General features: G+C 35.1%; 2 protein-coding genes across 2 annotated transcripts in view; one reads left to right on the top strand and one right to left on the bottom strand.

The window, feature by feature from the left end:
- LOC100645205 (26S proteasome non-ATPase regulatory subunit 1) overlaps nucleotides 1–20434 on the top strand; it is a 91524-nt gene that overhangs the window by 233 nt on the left and 70857 nt on the right. Inside the window, exons 2-10 of the mRNA XM_012312764.3 lie at nucleotides 188–305; nucleotides 395–564; nucleotides 642–850; nucleotides 934–1407; nucleotides 1496–1722; nucleotides 1815–2067; nucleotides 2367–2555; nucleotides 12057–12272; nucleotides 13864–13928. Of these exons, the coding sequence (XP_012168154.3) occupies nucleotides 188–305; nucleotides 395–564; nucleotides 642–850; nucleotides 934–1407; nucleotides 1496–1722; nucleotides 1815–2067; nucleotides 2367–2555; nucleotides 12057–12272; nucleotides 13864–13928 (1921 nt within the window). The remainder of the gene's footprint in view (nucleotides 1–187; nucleotides 306–394; nucleotides 565–641; nucleotides 851–933; nucleotides 1408–1495; nucleotides 1723–1814; nucleotides 2068–2366; nucleotides 2556–12056; nucleotides 12273–13863; nucleotides 13929–20434) is intronic.
- On the bottom strand, nucleotides 2612–6935 carry LOC100645800 (pancreatic lipase-related protein 2). The gene is made up of 7 exons (XM_003398387.4): nucleotides 6792–6935; nucleotides 6553–6718; nucleotides 5276–5424; nucleotides 4037–4291; nucleotides 3256–3444; nucleotides 3007–3130; nucleotides 2612–2734 (listed from the first exon to the last, which is right to left on the bottom strand). Exons 1-7 carry the CDS (start codon nucleotides 6814–6816, stop codon nucleotides 2674–2676), a joined length of 969 nt encoding a protein of 322 aa, XP_003398435.1. The 5' UTR covers nucleotides 6817–6935; the 3' UTR covers nucleotides 2612–2673.

Below are 20434 nucleotides of genomic sequence, written 5' to 3'. Positions count from 1 at the left end.
TTACATTGTGTTTGATTATCAGACATGCAATGATTTGCAAATCTCGTGGGTCATAACCTATATAACTTTGTATTCGGAGTATTAAATATAATCGTTTAGTTGATATTAACAGACATTGAGCTCTGTTTTATGATTCTAGCGTTTTTTAACTTTAATTGATTAATCAATTTTTTTTATCTTTTTTCAGCTGGTATCATTTCCCTCCTTGAGGAGCCTATGCCTGAATTAAAGGTGTTTGCATTGAAGAAGTTGGATATGATAGTAGATGAATTTTGGCCTGAAATTTCTGAGGCCATAGAAAAAATGTATGTACTGTATATATCATCATCTATTTTTTTGTAGATGATTTTAATGTGTTTAACAGAATGTTATAACAGAATGTTATATTTTTCAGTGAGATTCTTCATGAAGATAAGGCATTTCCACAACATGACTTAGCTGCATTAGTTGCTAGTAAAGTATATTATCACTTAGGAAGTTTTGAAGATTCTTTGACTTATGCTCTTGGAGCTGGAGAGCTTTTTGATGTTAATGCCCGCAATGAATACGTTGATACTACTATAGGTATTAACACTATTTTATTGACTGTTAGTATTAGATTTTATTGGGTAGAGATTCTTTATTATTCTGTATTATTTCAGCTAAATGTATTGACTATTATACTCAACAACGTGTGTTGGAAGCTGAGGGAAAATTACCACCAAACAGCAAAGGAATCGATCCAAGATTGGAAGGAATTGTAAACAGAATGTTTCAACGATGTTTAGATGATAATCAATATCGGCAAGCTTTGGGTCTTGCTCTTGAAACAAGAAGGATGGATATCTTTGAAACAGCAATTATGCAATCAGTAAGTTATATTACATGTTAATTTATGCAAGTAATGTAATATAGATAATATAAAAATAATATTTATTAATATGTTTGTTGTAGGATGATGTTAGTGGTATGTTATCCTATGCCTTCCAAGTTGTCATGAGTCTTATTCAGAATCGTGGATTTCGTAATACTGTGCTTCGTTGCCTAGTGAGCCTTTATCGTAACTTGGGAACACCAGACTATGTTAACATGTGTCAGTGTTTGATATTTCTGGACGACCCATTAGCTGTAGCTGAACTTTTAGACAGACTCAGTAAAGGCTCACAAGATTGTGTTCTTATGGCCTACCAAATTGCATTTGACTTATACGAATCAGCAACTCAACAGTTCCTTGGTCGTGTCTTACAAGCTTTGAGAGCAACAGCTCCTATCCCAGGAGCCCTTATGGTTAAACCAATTGTAAAACCAGCTGTAAAAGCAACCACTGAAGTTAGCACTGAGCCTGCAGCAGCAACAACAGCAGAGACTGAAAACAGTAGTAGTACGCCAGCTCCAGAAGAGAAATCTCAACGTAGTGTTGAAAGCTTGGTAAGTCTTATGGTTTAAAGAAATAATACTATACAACATTTACTATATAATAATACAACTATGCCAATTGATTATTTCACTTGCATAGAATGCCGAAGAACGTGAGCAACAAGAACGCGTAGATGCTTTGTCAAGTATATTAGGCGGAGAAATTTCCATCGATTTGCATCTCCAATTTCTTATTCGTAGTAATCATACCGATATGCTGATATTGAAAAATACTAAAGATACTATACGTGTGTCTATTTGTCATACTGCCACCGTAATCGCGAATGCATACATGCATTCTGGAACTACTAGCGACCAATTTTTAAGGTAAATATATCTCACTGTATACAACTGATCCTACGCGGATTATATCTTCAAGGAATATATTTATTTTTCACTTTATTTGTTTCACATTTCAGAGATAATCTAGAATGGTTGGCTAGAGCTACGAATTGGGCAAAATTAACAGCTACGGCATCCTTAGGAGTAATTCACAGAGGTCATGAACAAGAAGCCTTAGCTCTAATGCAATCTTATCTCCCACGAGATACTGGTGCGGGAGCTGGTTATTCCGAAGGAGGTGGCCTGTATGCGTTAGGGCTCATTCATGCAAACCACGGCGCAGCAATTACAGATTACTTACTTGGTCAGCTGAAGGACGCGCAGAATGAGGTATAGTGGTCCGTAGAGATATAGTGCGATCATAAAATCAATTGAATGGTAAAGTAAATGTGTTTCGAGCGACGAAACAACGATTTAAATGATAAATCGGGAGATAAAAAACTTGAAATTACTGATAACATCAATTGAAACCGCTATTTAATATTGTTAAACCAGTTAAATTACTATCACACCATATCTTTTCCTTAATTTTATTAAGTACTTAAAACTTCGGTGGGAATCGATTTCAATCTGGGGCAACTATGTATCACTATTGTTTTTTTTATCTTATTATTATTATTTTTTTACAGATGGTTCGTCATGGAGGTTGTTTAGGCTTGGGTCTGGCTGCTATGGGATCGCATAGGCAAGATGTATATGAACAATTGAAATTCAATCTTTATCAAGACGATGCTGTTACTGGCGAGGCTGCGGGCATTGCTATGGGCATGGTCATGCTTGGATCGAAATCGACGCAAGCAATCGAAGATATGGTTGCGGTAAGTAAAAATTGACATTCTTTTAGGAAGATTTTAACGAATCATCACATCAAGAGTTATTTACTTCTCAACTAGAGTTTAATACTTTACATATTCAAGATACATGCGAAGAATAATTTTATCCACCAAGAGCAAAAGGATGCTGACTGGTAGTTTTGAAGTAATAGGTTCCATTAGCTCTGTAAAGAAATTAACATATATTAGTACCAGCTAACTAAATTAAATTCAAAAAAATAATTAAACAGATATATTCAGCAATTAGCTCTCAAGTATCTATCCAAATTTATACTTTTATGAACTCAGCTAAAAGTGTAGGACCAAGAATTTTTATCTCCTAGATATTATAACATGTACTGTCCATTATTTATTTGCGTTCTACGCATTCTTCTAATTCCCCGGAAATGCATAAAACTCCATAATCTATCAATAACAGTAGTAAAATAAAACTTACTTAGGATCGAGGATAGTACCGCCCATGTATGCTGTTGCACCATCTGCACGTGTGCCGAGAAAGCCTTTCGGATTCGTAATTGATTCAGCGTACAATTCGTAGCTACGCAAATGTGCGCAAATCCCTGTGTTTCATAACATTCGTTTTTAACAAACACATATACACAGACTGAGGCACAGAAAGCGTGGAAATAATATTTTTTAAGTTGAAGTGTGTTAATAATAGAATATTCTGTAGTATGTTCCGTACCCAATAAGTTAAGGCCGCATCCTGGTTGATGTCTTCCATCATTCGCATAGAAGTCTGAAGTACCAATCGAGATACCCATACCTAACGTTCCGGCACATGTGTGAATAACTTGAACATTTTTTGCGTCCGATTTATCAACTCTATCACCGGCTTTTTTGAGTTCAAACAATGGCTTGGCAGGGTCGAGCGCTGAAATGGCAAATATTTAGAGATTTAAGTATAATTTACTGCACCATAATGTCGTTTTGTGGTATCATCTTTTTAAAAACGTTTCCCTTCGAGTTAACATAATGTAAACATATTTTTGACATTTCTAAATTTATCATCCAAACTTGTGTACCTCACTTATCTTTCTGCTTATTTTTCATTTGCAAAACCAAATCAATCTACTCTGCTGTTTTAAACGCTATTAAACGCTAAACTGCTGTTAAAATCTGTTCTCCCACTGCTGTTAATTTAAGCATTATTAAGCAAATATTTAAAGGTCTAGTATACTCCGCTGTATCATAATGTCGTTTTGTCAGACATGGAATCAACTTACATCAAAAAATATATAGTTTTTAAAAACGTATCCCTTCGAGATAAGATAATGTAAGAATATATCCACAATTTTAAAATTTTTCATTCAAACATGTAAATCTCGCTTATTCTTCTGCTTATCTTTCATTTGCTAATCACAAATCAAGCTACTCTACCGTTCTTAATCTGTTATTAAAATTGGCGCTACTGGATTTCCTTGGGGAACTTTCAATCGACACTTTAATAATATATCGTTACTCACCGATAACTTCCGCCACTCGGCTCGATTTTCCTACCTCCCTCGCGCTCAAGCCCGCGATTTGAGCGCCGAATGAGTGTCCAATAATTCTCAACTTGGACGTTCGCAAACCAGCCTCAGTTCGCATGAAATTTACGAAACTAGCTACGTGGAGAGCAACGAGTGGTATGTGGTATGCAACGATGGGGTAAATCAAGTTTCCTGCTATCTTACTCCAATCGACCACAATGACGTTCCAATTCGTGACCTTAATAAGTGCTGAAAAGAAAAAATATTACTTGTCATAATATTGAAGTATTGTATAAATACAAGCTGCATACTTTTTACTGCTCTTACTTTCTAAGTAAATAAATAAAAAATAACAAAATTATTTCATTGGTATTATGTGTGTCTTATAATCTAAGATACTAAATAAAGTAAAATCTGTTTTTAGTTTTTCAGTAGATAATTATTGCCAGCAGTGTACACATTATTGTAAACTTAAATTCTGTACAACTGAAGTGAGAAAGATTCCATGACTCAAAGTAAGAGGAAAATTCGGAATGACAAAGTTGCGTTGGAGTTTTAAGAAAATGGTGTTTAGAAATTAGCCAAATGCACGTGCATTTGCCTAATTGGTACTAGAAAATTAAAAAAATAGTTGGTAGCAGGCTACTGTACACGCGAAGATAAGTCTAAAATGTAGAATAAAACTATCTCGTTTAAGGTCTTGTTTTAAACTAAACAGGCTTCGAATACCTTTAGTCATGTGTACTTGATAAACTTTTAAATCCGATTTTCTCGAAAACGAAACTTCGTTCTAATTTTATTCTAATACATTACACGTTATACCCTATCGAGGCTAAAGAAATCCCAATTTTTATTTTCTTTTCTTCCATTCAAATATTTAGCCATTACCGCGTTTAACGTGCATAATTTTTATGGCAACTAAATTATGTCAATACCACCTAATCACAAAATCCGTATTCACTTAGTTGCCAACCCAATATTTAAGAGATGAAACTCGCAGAAAGTTTCGAATAGTTCAATATATTTTGATAAATAAATAAATAAAAAAAAAAAAGAGAATAATAGATAGAACATTTTCGTATTGTAGCCTGTTTGTTTAGTTTTCAAACTCGATTTTTCCGACGATTTTCGATTGCTGTTCTTTATTTTTGTCTTCGAGTCACAGGATCTCCATCGATGTCAATTATATTACGAATTTAAGCGTACGATTTATTTATTACATACTTTACTTACCATCGCGTATGAGTGTACACGACGGACTTGAACCACTGTTAACCCAACCGTGAGTGATTATAGCGGTTTTTCTTTTCGGGTTCCATTGACTCGCTTGAACCGAGCTTGTGTCGTTTAATACTAGGACCTCGCCAATTTCAGGGTTTTTTCTATTATGAAAATTATATTTCAGCGAAGTTGTTAAACATAGTTGCAATGTTTCAAACAAACGATGAGCTAGGAAAAATAATTTAACACTACTGCGATAGCAAGCATGAGAGGATTGTGATGTTTTAAGAAGAAGCTTAACGTAGAGTAGAAAAAAAGAAAGAAATAAATGGAATCGCGAATAACGACAAGACTTTATCGCATTTTGTTTAAACTGAGGATACCTTTTAACGTTAAAAAGACACAACTGGGTGGAAAATATTCGAAAGAATGTGACGGAGTTCAAGTTAAACAAAATTCTAAAAAGAAGTTTAAAAGCCTGCCGAAATTCTATAGCGTACACTTCTATGGACGTAGCAAGGAAAGATGATACAGCATCAAAAATTGAGTTATATACGTTTGAAAGATTGTAGGGAAATTATTAGTACATAAGTTAGGAGCTTTTATCTTTTTACGATTTAATCCCTTAACCTACAACTACGGGCATAGTCTGTAATACGATGATCGGGCCAAACGTAAACATTACGGGCATAGCCCATAGTACGATAGTCGTTTTCGGCCCAAAATTCTCGAACGTAAATCGTAGGTTAAGGGGTTAATCTTCTTCGATTAGAATTTTGTTTGTATGTCGGAAGAAAGATCGTACGATACAATTCGTTGTGGCTTTTAGCTGTAACTTGAACAAAAAATAAACAACAATTGCTGTATGTAAATTCAATGACTCAGCGATGTATACAGTGTACAGTAAACGAAGCAAAATAAGATTTCTACAGGCTGAGTTAAAAAGTAAACTTAAATTTCGTTTAGGGACACGTGTAATAAGAGGAACGTAAAACGTGTTTCAACAGCAGATCGACATTTCATGCGAGGTTCGCTATAGTGATCGCCTTTGGTTAGATTCACAAACGATTACTATAGTGCCCTATCGTAGCGAGAAGATTAAGCAAGAAGATTATATTTTTCACTGATCAACTAATTTTTAATCATTTTCTGAATTTACCTTTTAAATATCGCAATCAAACGATGAACGACCGTGCCATTGTGGAAAATTTAAATGTGCGAAATTGTACGAATTGAAAAATGTGCAGATTTTCCATAAAAGTGAAAATTAATAGAAAGACGATTCTGACCTTGTGTAAAGCGTGAAAGTGATCGTTTCCAAATAGGGATGTGGAATATTCTGCTCCAAATCACTTAGTAGGCTATTATCCTGATTGAACAGAGGCAAGTTTCCTTCTGCATTCTCAAGGGCCGTAGAATTGGCTCCTGTCAACGTCGAAAGTAGCGTAGGATAAACTGAAATATTTTCTTTCGTTATTATGTTATTCGATTTTCCCGTGTCTCGATCGAAAAATCTTCTGATACGAACTCAGCGATAACGATGCGTTAAACATGGTTGTCACCTTACTGTATGCGCCTCAATATGGATCGATTTCTTAGCTTCTTTCCTTCTTTGGCCACTTCCTTTTTATACGTTTCAGTGACGCAGTAATTTTCCCTTCGTGTATGGACCAATTGATAAATAATCGATACTCGATTGTTGGTTTATTACCGGGTGGGGGATCACACCCACGAATCAGCTAGAGAGAATTAGAGACATATCGTTTAATTTTAACGGAATTTTTTATGACCTTAAATACGAAGTGACTTAATATTTGCTTTGGACATACTTGACACATGATTTGATTTTAAATTTGATTTGATTTAAATAACGCGTAATAATTTGAAATATTGGACGACACGATAACCACGGTGATTGTAAAATTAATCGTTTCTTTTTAATTGAAGCTATCAGTTATTTCAATCTGCCATTTGTTTGCTCATTACAAAGTCACGAGGAGAATTACTGAATAAATTATTTCACTTGGTCTAACTCTCTTATATCTATCTTCGAGCTTTTGCAATTGCTGTATGAGCATCACAAGCATTTATATTATCGTGTGTCCACATGCGGATGTTCTGTAACGTTAGTATTCGTGAAACGAATTATGTCTTTTTTTTTTGTTTATTATTATCAGTTTTTGTGTATTACATATTTGTATTTTCCATTATAAACGATGAATTCAGTTGTGAGGTGATTCAGGCAAAAGTACCCATACGCGATGGTACGACATAGCCATGCAATATTACATTTTCTTTTTTTTTTTTTTAAATTTATATTTGTAACTTAAATTTAAGTCACTATAGAGCGGTGCTTATGTACGATATTGATTTTTTTCTTTCCTGAAAATTTTTGTGCTGAAAACCTGGTCGCAAAAACAGGACAGTTAATTTGTGAAACGAATTATGTCTAACTGACGTTATTTACAAGTATCGCTGGCTATTGGTAGTATTTTCGAAGTTTCAACGATACTAAAACTATAAAACTATAAAATTATCAAAATAATTCTCATAAAATGTAACATCTTTTCTACTCATTTTAACGTATTTCATAAATTGTTCTTATCAGATATCTCGACTTGTACCAATATGAAATTACCGAATATTAATTTATTGCCATTTTTACTCGTAAAATCATGAAATACTAACGTAATTCGTGGTTAATAATTATTTCCTTTGATTTCGAAAGCAAGCGTACGATGTCTGAAAATGTACTTCACGAAATTCTACTATAAATGCTTACACGTTTACAATCTACAAACGTAATGTACGTTGCAATTTTATTTACTATAAAATCCTGCACCGTCGTTGCTAGAATCAATTTTATAATCGTTTTGCAACCAACATAGAACCTAAAAAATAGTAGTTGCAAAACTGATATGGCAGCTGGTATAAGAACTGTAACTGAAATCCAAGCTGTTTCAAATTCTCAGCTATTGGTTTAGTAATATAACATCTGATATAATATAACATTCCAAGGACTGGTCGAAGCGCACGTGTCCTGGCTCGTATAAAACAGAATACGAAGCAAAAAATACAGTGTAACGTATTTTAATTTACATAGAATCTCGGTACACGATTTTTAATTTCTCGTTTATCTTAATTGATCGAGAGAACCTGTATTTGTTGTCGAATCAAACACATTTATTGCGTTGGAAATTTTAGACGTTAATTGCTCTTAATAGCTACTTTTTAAAGTTCTTTGAACAGTTGTTTTCATATGTGTATTACGCAGCTGTTGTTATTTTTAAAAAGGATACACGAAGAATCGTAATTAAATGTAACGGTACGTGCAATCGTCGTGATCGTCGTTATTATAGATCAAACAGAGTTACTTGCTTTTTTAATACTTCGAGACACTTGTCTTAACATTCTCCGGAATTGAACACTGCCTCGTTCTGTTTTTGAAAATTTTCAGATCCAAAACTGTAATTCATCATTTCTTTCTCATTTCAGTTGTTTTTAGAGAAAATTACTACAACCCGTGATTAGACGACCGAAAGATTAAGCTATTCGGAGACTAACCATAGTTTTCTTCGTGGATTATCATCAAAACGAAGTTATCATCGGTATGAATCGTACTATCATCGAGAAAATGTCATCAGATATAATTTATACGATTTTTTATAAAATAGACGATACTCTGCTTGTCTTCATAGTTGACATGTATAGGATTTATAATAACGACGCGAGATTTCCATCAGAATTGACCTAACATTAAATCACTTCAGCCTTGATCCCATTATGGTTGATTATTTTTTGAATTTTCCTCCGAAATTCTTGCTTTATCGCGCGTCTCAGGCATCTAATATTCGAGTAATAATTAGAATTCTAAATATACCCGTCACTCTCTAAAGGTCTCTAAGTGCTTTCCGGGGGACTGGTTACAGTTATTTTTGATCGTAATTCTCCTCTTCTGGTTACAACGAAATGTTTTCCTAGGGAGTCTCGCGCATAATCTTGGCCCATTTATTTGCGAGATCCTTGTTCGCAAAATAACGAGGCCCACGTGACGTCGTATTTCTTTGCGAAACGATTCTCCGGCGGGTAACGACGAAATCCACTTACTGTCGACGGAAAAATAGGTGCAGGACAAACTGCATCGATTTGTCAGCGCTGTTTCAACTGTCTACGCTGCGGCTGAATTTCGTTTCGTTGCTGATACTCTTCCTACGATTTCTCTGTCACGTGCTACCTCGTTATAGCTTGAATAAAAAATGCCACAAGATTTTTCACGTAATATCAATCGAAAAGTTTACCTACGTATAAATATTTTTGTCGTAAGATCGCTATTACACGATGGGACGACGATTCTTCGAGGTATTCGCGTTCTTTAAATGAAATGGCTGTTCATTTTCTAGGTGGATCGTACTGAGACCCAACCATCGCCAATTTTCAGTCAGTCAGTTATTTCATTAGGTTGTCTTAAGAAAAAAAAGAATGTCTATAAAACGAAAGAAACTTTTCGGACAACCTCGTGGAATTATGACGCACTTTTTGAGAAAATCGCATCGAATGCAATCTAAAATCCAATTGAAACTCGTTATTGAAGCTTTGCCATATTATCTTAATTGATTTTGCACACATATGCATTATATGAATTTATTTGCTCATTTCCTGATAATCCCGTACAGTTACAGAAATCATTTTCCGAACCATTCGCTTTTACTGGATCATTAGACTCAGAAATTGCCTGTTCTTTCGGTGCATTTGTAAGTCGTTTCGCTTCGATGGAGCAGTATCGAATGCAGGAATCATTTGTCTTGCGCGTAAACGTCGATTAAATGAAAAATAACCCAAGTCACGTAAACGTAACGCAAATAAGATTTACGCGATAGCGATCGTCAAATTGTTAATATCGTGTTGATTATCGTTCTTGGTAAATTTCTTGAGGAGTTGATAGGTATCGTTTTGGTGTTCAGATGGATTAAGAAATTTTGTCTTTTTATATGTTTTTTTCGTTAATACGATGAAATAAAAAGGGAAAAGAAAACTATGCGAGTATTGGGTTAAAGTTATTTCTTTCTTTGCAGAGATAATGAATTAATGATTAGTTGGAAGAATGTGTTTGTAAAAATTACGTAGGTTCTGTTGAATTATTAATTTTTCCTATTAATTTTTCCTATAACTTTCATGTAACTGTGTGTCGCAAATTATCATACTTGAATATAAATGAAGAAAAAGAAGACAAAAATTTGTTGCTTGATTTTAGTGGAATTTTAAGGACATACATGTAACAGGCTTCTTTTTCACAAATTATCGTCCTATTATTTCCTTTTGCGAATTATTTTGATATTTTTTATTTCAATTTCACGTTCGTATTCCTGCAAAAATTTATACGATATATTATAACTGGATAGTAAATTGTTAAAATATAATATAACCTGACATTTTTAAAGAATGAGGAACAGGAGACACAAACTATATAAATACCCATTTTTCTCACTGATTTATTTACAATATTTTTAAAAGGACCTTCCTTTTTTTCTTTTGCCAACGCCCGCAATTCAATTTTTTATCTTTTCAATTTTTTACTCTTCCACCCTTTGGTTTATTCTCATTGATTTTTTGGGTTTCCCCATAGCTAATCCACTCACTCTTCCACTCGCTAAAGTGCACTCTAAAACTACCCATCTGTGCGCTGCACATATTCGCGTTGTACGTATTCCTTCTAAAACTTCATTTTCATTCATAGAATCAATTTAAATACATACCAACTTGCTTGAAACAGGATTTCAATCTCGAGCAGCTACTTCATCTTTTTCACGTTACCTTAAATAAATTTCACGCGTTGCCATCTAAATTACCAGCATTCCATTTTACCCGCGCATTTACCTTTATTCGCAGAAAGTGAATTTCAAATTGAAACGCGGCAAAAGATGTTATTTTTACTCGTTAAAGATGATTACATTGCAAATTATGCAGATAAACCAAATTGAAACGTTATTAAAACATGTTGTAGAGACGAAACGATGTTTCAAAAATTAGCACCACCGCGTTCGTTAAAATGGCTATTTCAAATTTATTCACATTTTTCTTTCACAATTATCAAAAATTCGCCGCCCAGTACTTCTCGACCAATTAATCTGCAAGCTTTGAAATTCGCTAAATTTATTAAATGTGTCGCGTGTTCCCCTTTTCGTTAGAATTGTATTTTGCCATTGTTAGAAAGTCTCTGGAATTCGACAAATACAGATAAAATACGAGTACGAAAGAATTGTTATTGATGTAAACGGGAAATCTGACTTATTGTTAGTTACATATCGAGGTAGTCTTGACATTAAATTGCAAATCGTCGCGTCATTCCGCGAGTCGTTTGGAAAATTTTCAACGTTTTCGACCAATTGATATTAAATTCCGTTGTGCATTTGCTAAATATATTTGCCAAATAAAGAGAATTATTACGAATTTCTGGTCTAAAACACGAGATACTGAATTTGAAGATATATCACTTTTAGTTGGATACTAGTCCTTTGTAGTTCTACGTTGACCTGTGCCTGACACTTTATCTCATTCCATTCCCTCCATTTCTAGGATATTAAACATACTCTTTGTCATTAACATTTACTTTAATAGAAATATTTTAATGTAAACGAGTATGGTCGAAAATGAGTACGAGGTCATCTAATAATTTAATGTTTACCAGTAAAAAGGTTTATCAAAGAGGAACAATGTAATAAAACATTTTTCACAAATATACAGTAATATATTTCTTATTATTTTATTGTATAATCTTATTTCCTCTTTTTCGTAGTATGCCCAAGAAACGCAGCACGAGAAGATCCTTCGAGGATTAGCCGTGGGTATCGCATTTACCATGTACGGTCGTTTAGAGGAAGCTGATCCTTTGGTTGCTTCCCTTTGCGCCGATAAGGACCCGATTCTTCGAAGAAGCGGCATGTACACGCTAGCGATGGCTTACTGTGGAACCGGAAACAACCAGGCTATCCGGAAGTTGCTGCACGTTGCTGTAAGTTGTCAGGAACAAATCTCTTTTACATCTTTCTGCCTTGAACTCTGTTTTGTTGTTATTTGTTCCTTTATCGCAGAGACAGAGACAGAGAGAGAGAGAGAGAGAGAGAGAGAGAGAGAGAGAGATAAATAAGATACAAGAATATTTTGTTTACTTTGAAGAATTTTATGAATATAACATCAAAGCGTAAAATTCATTCATCGGACCAGGCAATCATGTTATGTGACGGCAATTGATAATGATGAGAAATGATATAACTGATATGAAGCATTGTTTTGTATGGAAACAAGCGCAAAAGGGTATTATGCAATCCCACTTAATACATCAAACTTTTCCTATAAAGATAACAAGTACAGGGTAGAACATTATCGTGGAAGACAATGCTTTGAAAAAATTTAGATCTTCAACATCTATGAGTCGTTTAATTTCATAAAATATTTATCAATCTTTATAATAGAAAAAAAATGACAATTTCTCAGATACGTTAAAATTACAACTCGTTTTGGCTGAATGGCAAATTTGTTATTTTTGTTCTCGTTATAATGTAAGATAATTAATATGTTTTCGTCTGTACATTCGACACGTGTCCAGCCTTCGCATTCGTCGTTTCATTTGAACATTCGAATTCTTCACGACCTGTCTCCGAGTCGTATTTTATCTTCGCCGAGTACCTTCAAAATCTCATTCGCGTTTTCCTCTGTTTATTTATCTCTTTTCTCTGCTTTAGAACATCAGGCAATTTTATGCGAGAAAAGGTAGAAAAAAAAGGATTAATCTTCCTATTTAATTCGAGGTGGCTATAGGTTGAACTTACAGAAAAGAAATTTCGTCTGTACTGGTCGATCGTTGATTAATTGCTAATGAATGACGATTACGTGGATGCGTTTTAGACTACAACGTATATAATATACAAAGAAAGGTACGAAACTGACGTTAGTAATTATACTTAATGAACTAGATATCATATACTTGGTACAAAAGTATATTAGTCATTTATTTATCTGAGAAACAACATGGATCCGAAATATGTTACACAGAATTGTTATATTCGTTTAATTCAAATTTATGTCTTAAATTTTTAATCTTGGTTAGTATTGTACGACTCTTGCCCATCCAAGAAAATTTGTTCGCTAATTCGCCAGTTTGTTAGTTACAATAATTTAACAAAAACATGCGAATATCAAATATCGAAATTAATTAATCAATGATCGAAATTCTAAAAATCAGCACTAAAGTAATACGGGAAGAAATAAAAACAGTCACGACAGTGCATTCAGGATTCTAGTATACGACGTAGTGTACGATAGCGTATGTAGCGTAGTGTTAATTTTTGTAGCAGGTTTCTGAGAAATTGTTGCTATTTCTTTAGCTCCAGTAGACATCGTTAGACGTAATTCGTCAGTACATAAACGTGGAAGTGATAAAATATTTCTACAATTTTTTTTTTTTAACTCAGGACTACGTTACCATGTAATACTTAACACTTTGATTTATAACAGAAAGAAACTAGTTAAAACTATTTTAAAGTTTTATTTCAAATTTGAAGCATCATAAGACGAATCCTATGACGTAAAATATGTTCTTTCAGGTCTCCGACGTGAACGACGATGTTCGGCGTGCTGCGGTCACAGGTCTGGGATTCCTGCTGTTCAGGTGAGTACCAGTAAAGAATACTTAAGTTCGTGGGGTCAATATGAGGTTGGGGAATGCGAATTCCTCGAAGTGACCAGCTTCCTGTCGGTGTTCCAGACCACAAGTCTGGTATTCTTCGCGTAACTCGCATTCGCGCATTTAATAATGCCATTTTTATTCAGAAGAGACTTTGTTCTTCTGATCGTGCAGTTTTCTCCTCTCAACTGCAACCATTTCTATGATCGAGAGAAATAATGCAAAAATTTCTATGATCTAGCGATTACCAAAATATATATGTCTATACTTTATCTCTAACAATGATTATTAACATTTTTCTAAATTATTTCGATCTGTAAATACAAAAGAATTTCGAATTCAGAAATTTTAAACGATCCAGTCCATTCTGAGAATGTAGCGTATAATTTCATCGTTTCGCAATATTCTTCTTTCAAAAATATAGGAAAGTAGAGCTAAAAGCAGCCACATTTTAATATCGTCCGAAAGAATCTGGATTTCTCATTTTCTATTTACTTAGGAAAGAAATGTCTGAATCTCGTTTATTTTTAAACGTCACGCGAAAGAAGGTAGAATCTTCGGTATTTGAATAAACAAGCAAACTTGCTCGTTCGAATAAGAACATTTCCAATATTGGCACATGTTTTTTTTCCCCCCTATAGCGATTGTTTAGTAATCGAAAGAATGACTTCTCAAGGATGTTGTTTGTACGATGATGTCCATTATCATTCGAGATACCAAAAGTAGAATAAACGAACAGAATTACGTAGATGATCATGTTATAATGACACTGTGTCGATTATTGGCTAATTGAACCTGTATAACAGGTACATCTGGCTGTTTTTATAGAAACAGTGTTACTGTTAGTACCATTAAGCGTTACTTATATTAGTAACGTTACTCTTTAATCGCTTCATTGAGACGCAGCAATGGAAATTCCAAAGTAATTGATTCTTGCTGTTACGTATTTATTTCATCGAGTAGCTACGTTCACGGCAAGCGTTTCATTGTAAGTCATCCAAGATGAACTGTTTATAAAATTATTTATATTAATATTATTGAATGAAATTTCAAACCGTGTGCCATTCTCGATGAAAATTCAAATCGAGTGAAACGCGCACGTTGTTTCCGAGAGACCACAGGCGGATTAGCGAATGAAGTTTACATTTAATTAAATTTAAATCTAAAAGAAATATTGTATTAGGGTATAATCTCTTCGTTGCATGATTATTTCCTTGGGCATGTCTTTGAGAGAAGAATCATTCTACCTTAATCAATTCGATATCAGCTTATCAGAGTTCCATCGGGAATTGATAAATTGCCACAGCTTAAAGATCGTATTTAAATTGAGAATGATCTTCTTTTGTTTCTTTACCCGCTTCATCGTCGCTTAATTCATCTTCAGAAGAGTAGTTATACATCGAGCTGTCATAGTTGTGGAGAAATGATTAAATATGATATAAATAGCGAGTTTCCTCGCTTAGCTTTTAACTCGAAAATCACATTTTCATTACTTTGTCGGTTTCTCTTGCACGGGACGTAGTTTCAGAAAGAAATAATTATGATTTACCTGGGGAAAATTTTGGAAAAATTGCCGAATATAGTTAACATACTTAAATCGTTTGGTTTCTAAATTGAAAATATATTATTGTAATGAATTTATATACAATGAAATTGTAAAATGAGAGTGATATTTTCAAATTGTATACAACTCTTTTATATTTCATTCAGTTTCTCGTTCATTGTTACTTTAAAAATTTCTAATCTCTAACAGTTTACAGTCCATAGTCTAATAATAATCAAACTTTATCGTCAACAAGAATTACCGGTAATGTGCACAATGTTTGCGTACAGTTTCGATCTTGTAATTGGTAAATTTGTTCGAGAAATTGGCAAATAATATTGAAATTCATAAAATAAATACAACGAAGGTACATTATATAAAATATGCGATCTGTTGTTTCACTTTTAAAACAAAGTATGCAAAATGTACGAAACGTGCAAAATAAATATGTGGTTAAAACCTTTAAAGGGAAAACAAATTGCTAAACTGTGGGATATTTATGCGATATTATATTTTCATAAATATGACCGATAAAATGAAATTCGCATAGAAATTTGCTTCATTTACCATGCGTTGTAATAGGTATTTTACATTGGATATTTTATATTTCTTTCATATTGTGCGTAATCTGTACGATTTCGCTCTTTTAAATTCGTGAATATCCGCCTTCTATTAGGTTGCCCGAGAAGTCTCTTTCTTTTACAGACACGTCTTTTACAACGACGCATCTTTATACAAACATGAAACCTAATCTGTCGAACGTTGTGATTTTTATTTTGATAGAACAAAGTGGATCATACGTAATTCGATAAAATAATGTAAACCGGAAAATGTGGATATTTGGATATTTTATATTTCTTTCATATTGTGCGTAATCTGTATGATTTTGCTGTTTTAAATTATCTACAAATTCGTGAATATCTGCCTTCTATTAGGTTGTCCGAAAAGTCTCTTTCTTTTACAGACACGTCTTTTACAACGACGCATCTTTATACAAACATGAAACCTAATCTGTCAATCGTTGTGATTTTTATTTTGATAGAACAAAATGGATCATACGTAATTCGATAAAATAATATAAAACGGAAAATATTGTGCATCCATTATTTCCTTATGAAACGAAAGGAACTTTTCGGACGACCTAATACAAATCAATTATCGATACTCCATAAAAATATTCACAAAGATACGTTGGATTTAATAATAATGAAAATCCATTCTACCGTTCAAGTGTTTTATCCCATAATTCCTCGATTTTTCAACCGATTCAATTTCTTCTATTGTAAATTTATCCGACGCTTAAAGGCGCGTTCGAATCGGAGCTCTTTCTGAAAATTCCTCGAATTTCCTATTCCAGCCGTGCAGACGACACGGACCGTTTGTTTGCCATCGAATACCAGCCATTGTGCTACGAAACGCGCGAAACTTTTTTAATACGTCGACTTACCGAGTATCCCGTTGATCGACGATCGAAGACGCGAACCGGAGAATACCGGTCGATCGATGCTTTTCATCTCTGAGAATTTGACGGATCGAACGTTCCTTTCATTCTATCGTTAGCTCGTCCAACGTCTGTTTGGTCCGCTGGCCATTCTCGTTTCATGATTTCACGCTGCAATTTTCGCGGTTCCGAGGCCCGTATTTAATCTGCACCGACGTTTTCTATCAACCAGACGGGACCAAAGATCGATCAAACCCGTCACTGGTCCCTTTCTTTCGTTCGTCGTATCTTCGGTCATCAGCAGAAATTGTTTTTTCGCGATCGTCTTTATTTATCTTTGGAGTTTTATTTTTGTCTATTTTGCTTCCATCGATCAGTTGTCGGGATGGCTGTGCTTAGCGATGGGTTCAAGCGCGTTTCGAATACAGAGATTTGACCATCGACCGTGTCTATAAACTCGAACTTTCAGTACGACGTTCGGAAATGTCGAATTCAAAGTTCTCTCAAAGGAGCGTATGATAAAAAAGAAAAAGAAGGAGTCTTAATAGACGTACGTCGAAATATTTCGGAATTGTGTCGTATGTACCCTTAAGTATAGTAGGGTCCAACTGGTATTCCGTACATTTGTTCCATTAACCGTTTGAGTGCCAGGGGTCTTTGAAAAAACAGGGTGGATAAATCGCAAACAGCGCGATAGCGTTTATCTTAATCGATTGCGAAGAGAAACAAGCGACGCAATAGCGTTCGTCGTGTTTCTTATTTTTACGAAATACATCTATGTTGTTATATATGCGTACTATTAGTTTATAGATATTTCAGGTTTTGTTCAATAGAAATTATTCTTAAGATAACAATGAAACACAAAATACCGTCAGTTGTCCGTAGCGTTCAAATGTACTGCGACTTTTCCACACAAAATTTAAACAGCGCGGTCGTGCTGCTTGGAACTCAAACGGTTAAAAAGGCTGGCCAGTGAAATAGCACGTAAGAATTACATAAACGCGCATTATCATAAAACATGGCGCAATTTACGCGTTTTAGATAAGATTCTAACGTACTAGGAACCGAGGAAACCGCGATTGAAATATCCGGAGAACCAGAAATACGTCGATTTACATATTTATTAAGGTGTAAGAAGCATATTTATGGATAATACGTGATTCAGAGAAGTCCGCTATGCAAATCTGTAACATATACGTTTCCCATGATCCGAGGGAAAAAATTGATCATAGTGGTACATGTGTACATACCTCAATTTCCTCAGGATTCATAAAATTTTCCCAGCGGATCTCGGTGGCGGAAAAAAGTACGTATTAAAGTTGATCCCATCGCTATCCGGTTTCCTTCTCGTGTCTGTCGTAAAGTCTTTCGCAGATTCGATAAGGTAGATCCGATCCCGTTTCTGCAGGAATTTCCATTCCTCCTCGAGATGGATGAGCGTCGATATAGAATCGTTTCGCGAACGATACTCATTGTTTTCCTGCCAGAATAGGATTAGGGGTGGCTAGGCTTTTCTATTAATACCGAAAGAAGCTTTCTGTTGTCGTTTAACCCTCGTGCGACGAAGCCTGCTCGATCCTTTTAAGAGACTCTAAAGTGGAAACCCGCGCACGTCTTTCCTCGCGATTAGTTCCATCATAATGCCGCGACAGCGTTTCTTCTTCAATGACTTTGTCACTCGCGATCGTTTTACGAATTTACGGTCTTACGATCTGATGCATAATAATTTCCGTATCTTACGACGATCCAACTTATACAAGTAAGTCGAGCTGGTTTGTTTCTCAAAAATCGAATGTTAATTTCTTTCGAATCCGAAAATATCGATTCTTTGAGAAAGTGGAGCCTTCGCCACTTTGCAGACAAGGTTTGTTCTCTCGAAGCTTGGTTAGAAGTATAACGGCAAATCAACGTAAGTGTAAGTCGTGCAGAAGAGAGGAAGTGCGTCAGAGACGACTTTGAGATTTGGCTGTCGTATCGTCGTTCCAGGGTCAGACGAGAAAGTTGCGTATCGACTTGCTTAGCCAAGGATTATCGAACGCCCACGCGGAGATTCGCTGTACCGAGCTTCACGACCTTTGAGTTAAACGATATCGTCGGTGGCAGCGTGATTCATCCCCTGTCCGATTGACTTCTAATCTTTTCACCCTTAACAGCATAAATTGCGTGGAGCGTGTTGTTTCACGATTAAGCGACGGATGATGCTTTCGCTCGTGCTAGGAATATCGACGTCTTGTGCCTGGTGTTCAAACGTACGTAACATATGCGAATAATATTTGGAAAAATTTGAAACCATGCGAAACGATAGAAAAATTGTAAAGTTATATCACCGATGTATGCAAATATATCTTGTCGCACTTTTTACGATATAAATTACAAAAGGCAGAGAATCATCTATTCTCCACTCGACGAGTTGCGAGGCGTATCAGTTTGCCCGAAGAAAAAATTTTTCTCTCGTATCGAAGTTTCGTCATGGAGCGTGTGTGTGTTCGCGTGTGTGTTGGAATTCTTCTTGTTCAGCGAGTTCGATGAATCTCGATCCGCGGTGGTCAATCGATACCAGGCTAGCTAGAAACTCTTAATTGAAAACAGTCGATCGATCTCCGTGGTATCGCGGAATGGACTGTCGAACAGGATGAATGGTTGGTAGCCTTGCAACGCGTGAAAGCTGTGGATCATTGAGCATCGATTACACAGGTTGAATTTACTCGCTGGCGAAATATTGTTGGATAACCTTTCGCTACGATCGAATCACTGATCTGTCTCAATGACAAAAGTCACGTTCGACCACATGTACTCGTTGGCTTCGTATCGAATGATTTAAATATCGCGTTGCTTATTTTATTAAGTTGTCCGAAAAGTTTCTTTCGTTTCATAAGGTGATAATATAATGAGCAACAATTTCTGTTTTATATTATTTTATTGAATTAGGTATTCTATTATTATATTCGTGCATAATTCAATAAACTAATATAAAATAAAGAACATTATTTCCTTATAAAACGAAAGAAACATATGATATAAATCATTCGACGCAGCTTGAAAATACGTAACCAACTTTTCTTCTTTTAACGAGAACGCTTAATCGTTCGGTAGATATTTTTCTTTCCATTTCGATGATGATAGGGGATTTTACTGTCTATCCTTGCGAAGTACTCGAGGGAGTTTGAAATTTCACGCTGCAACGAGCGTATTTCCGACTTGGAAACTTCCGCCACGCGGGTAATCGAATATTTACCGTGACTTCGGCGTCAGATACGGGGTGAGACGTGACCCAGGTGAGAGCGAGTTGTTGTATCGATGCCAGTCTTTTCTTTTCTTCTTCTAAGTGTTGCTTCGTCGTTAATCTTGCGAACTTTTCACGCTATCCAGTCAAATATAGAGAACAGCGATATCTTCTATCGCGCACAAGCATAATTTTTGTTTCGACGATATTAGTTTGAATATAGAAGAAAGGATCTCCCTTCAACGAAGAGATCTCCGTGCGCAAGGGAAGACTTGGAAACGTAA

Source organism: Bombus terrestris, chromosome 10 (assembly GCF_910591885.1).
Source record: "Bombus terrestris chromosome 10, iyBomTerr1.2, whole genome shotgun sequence".
Lineage (NCBI taxonomy): Eukaryota > Metazoa > Arthropoda > Insecta > Hymenoptera > Apidae > Bombus > Bombus terrestris.
Note: the sequence above shows the minus strand (reverse complement) of the source record. Positions and strands in the feature narration are given on the sequence as shown.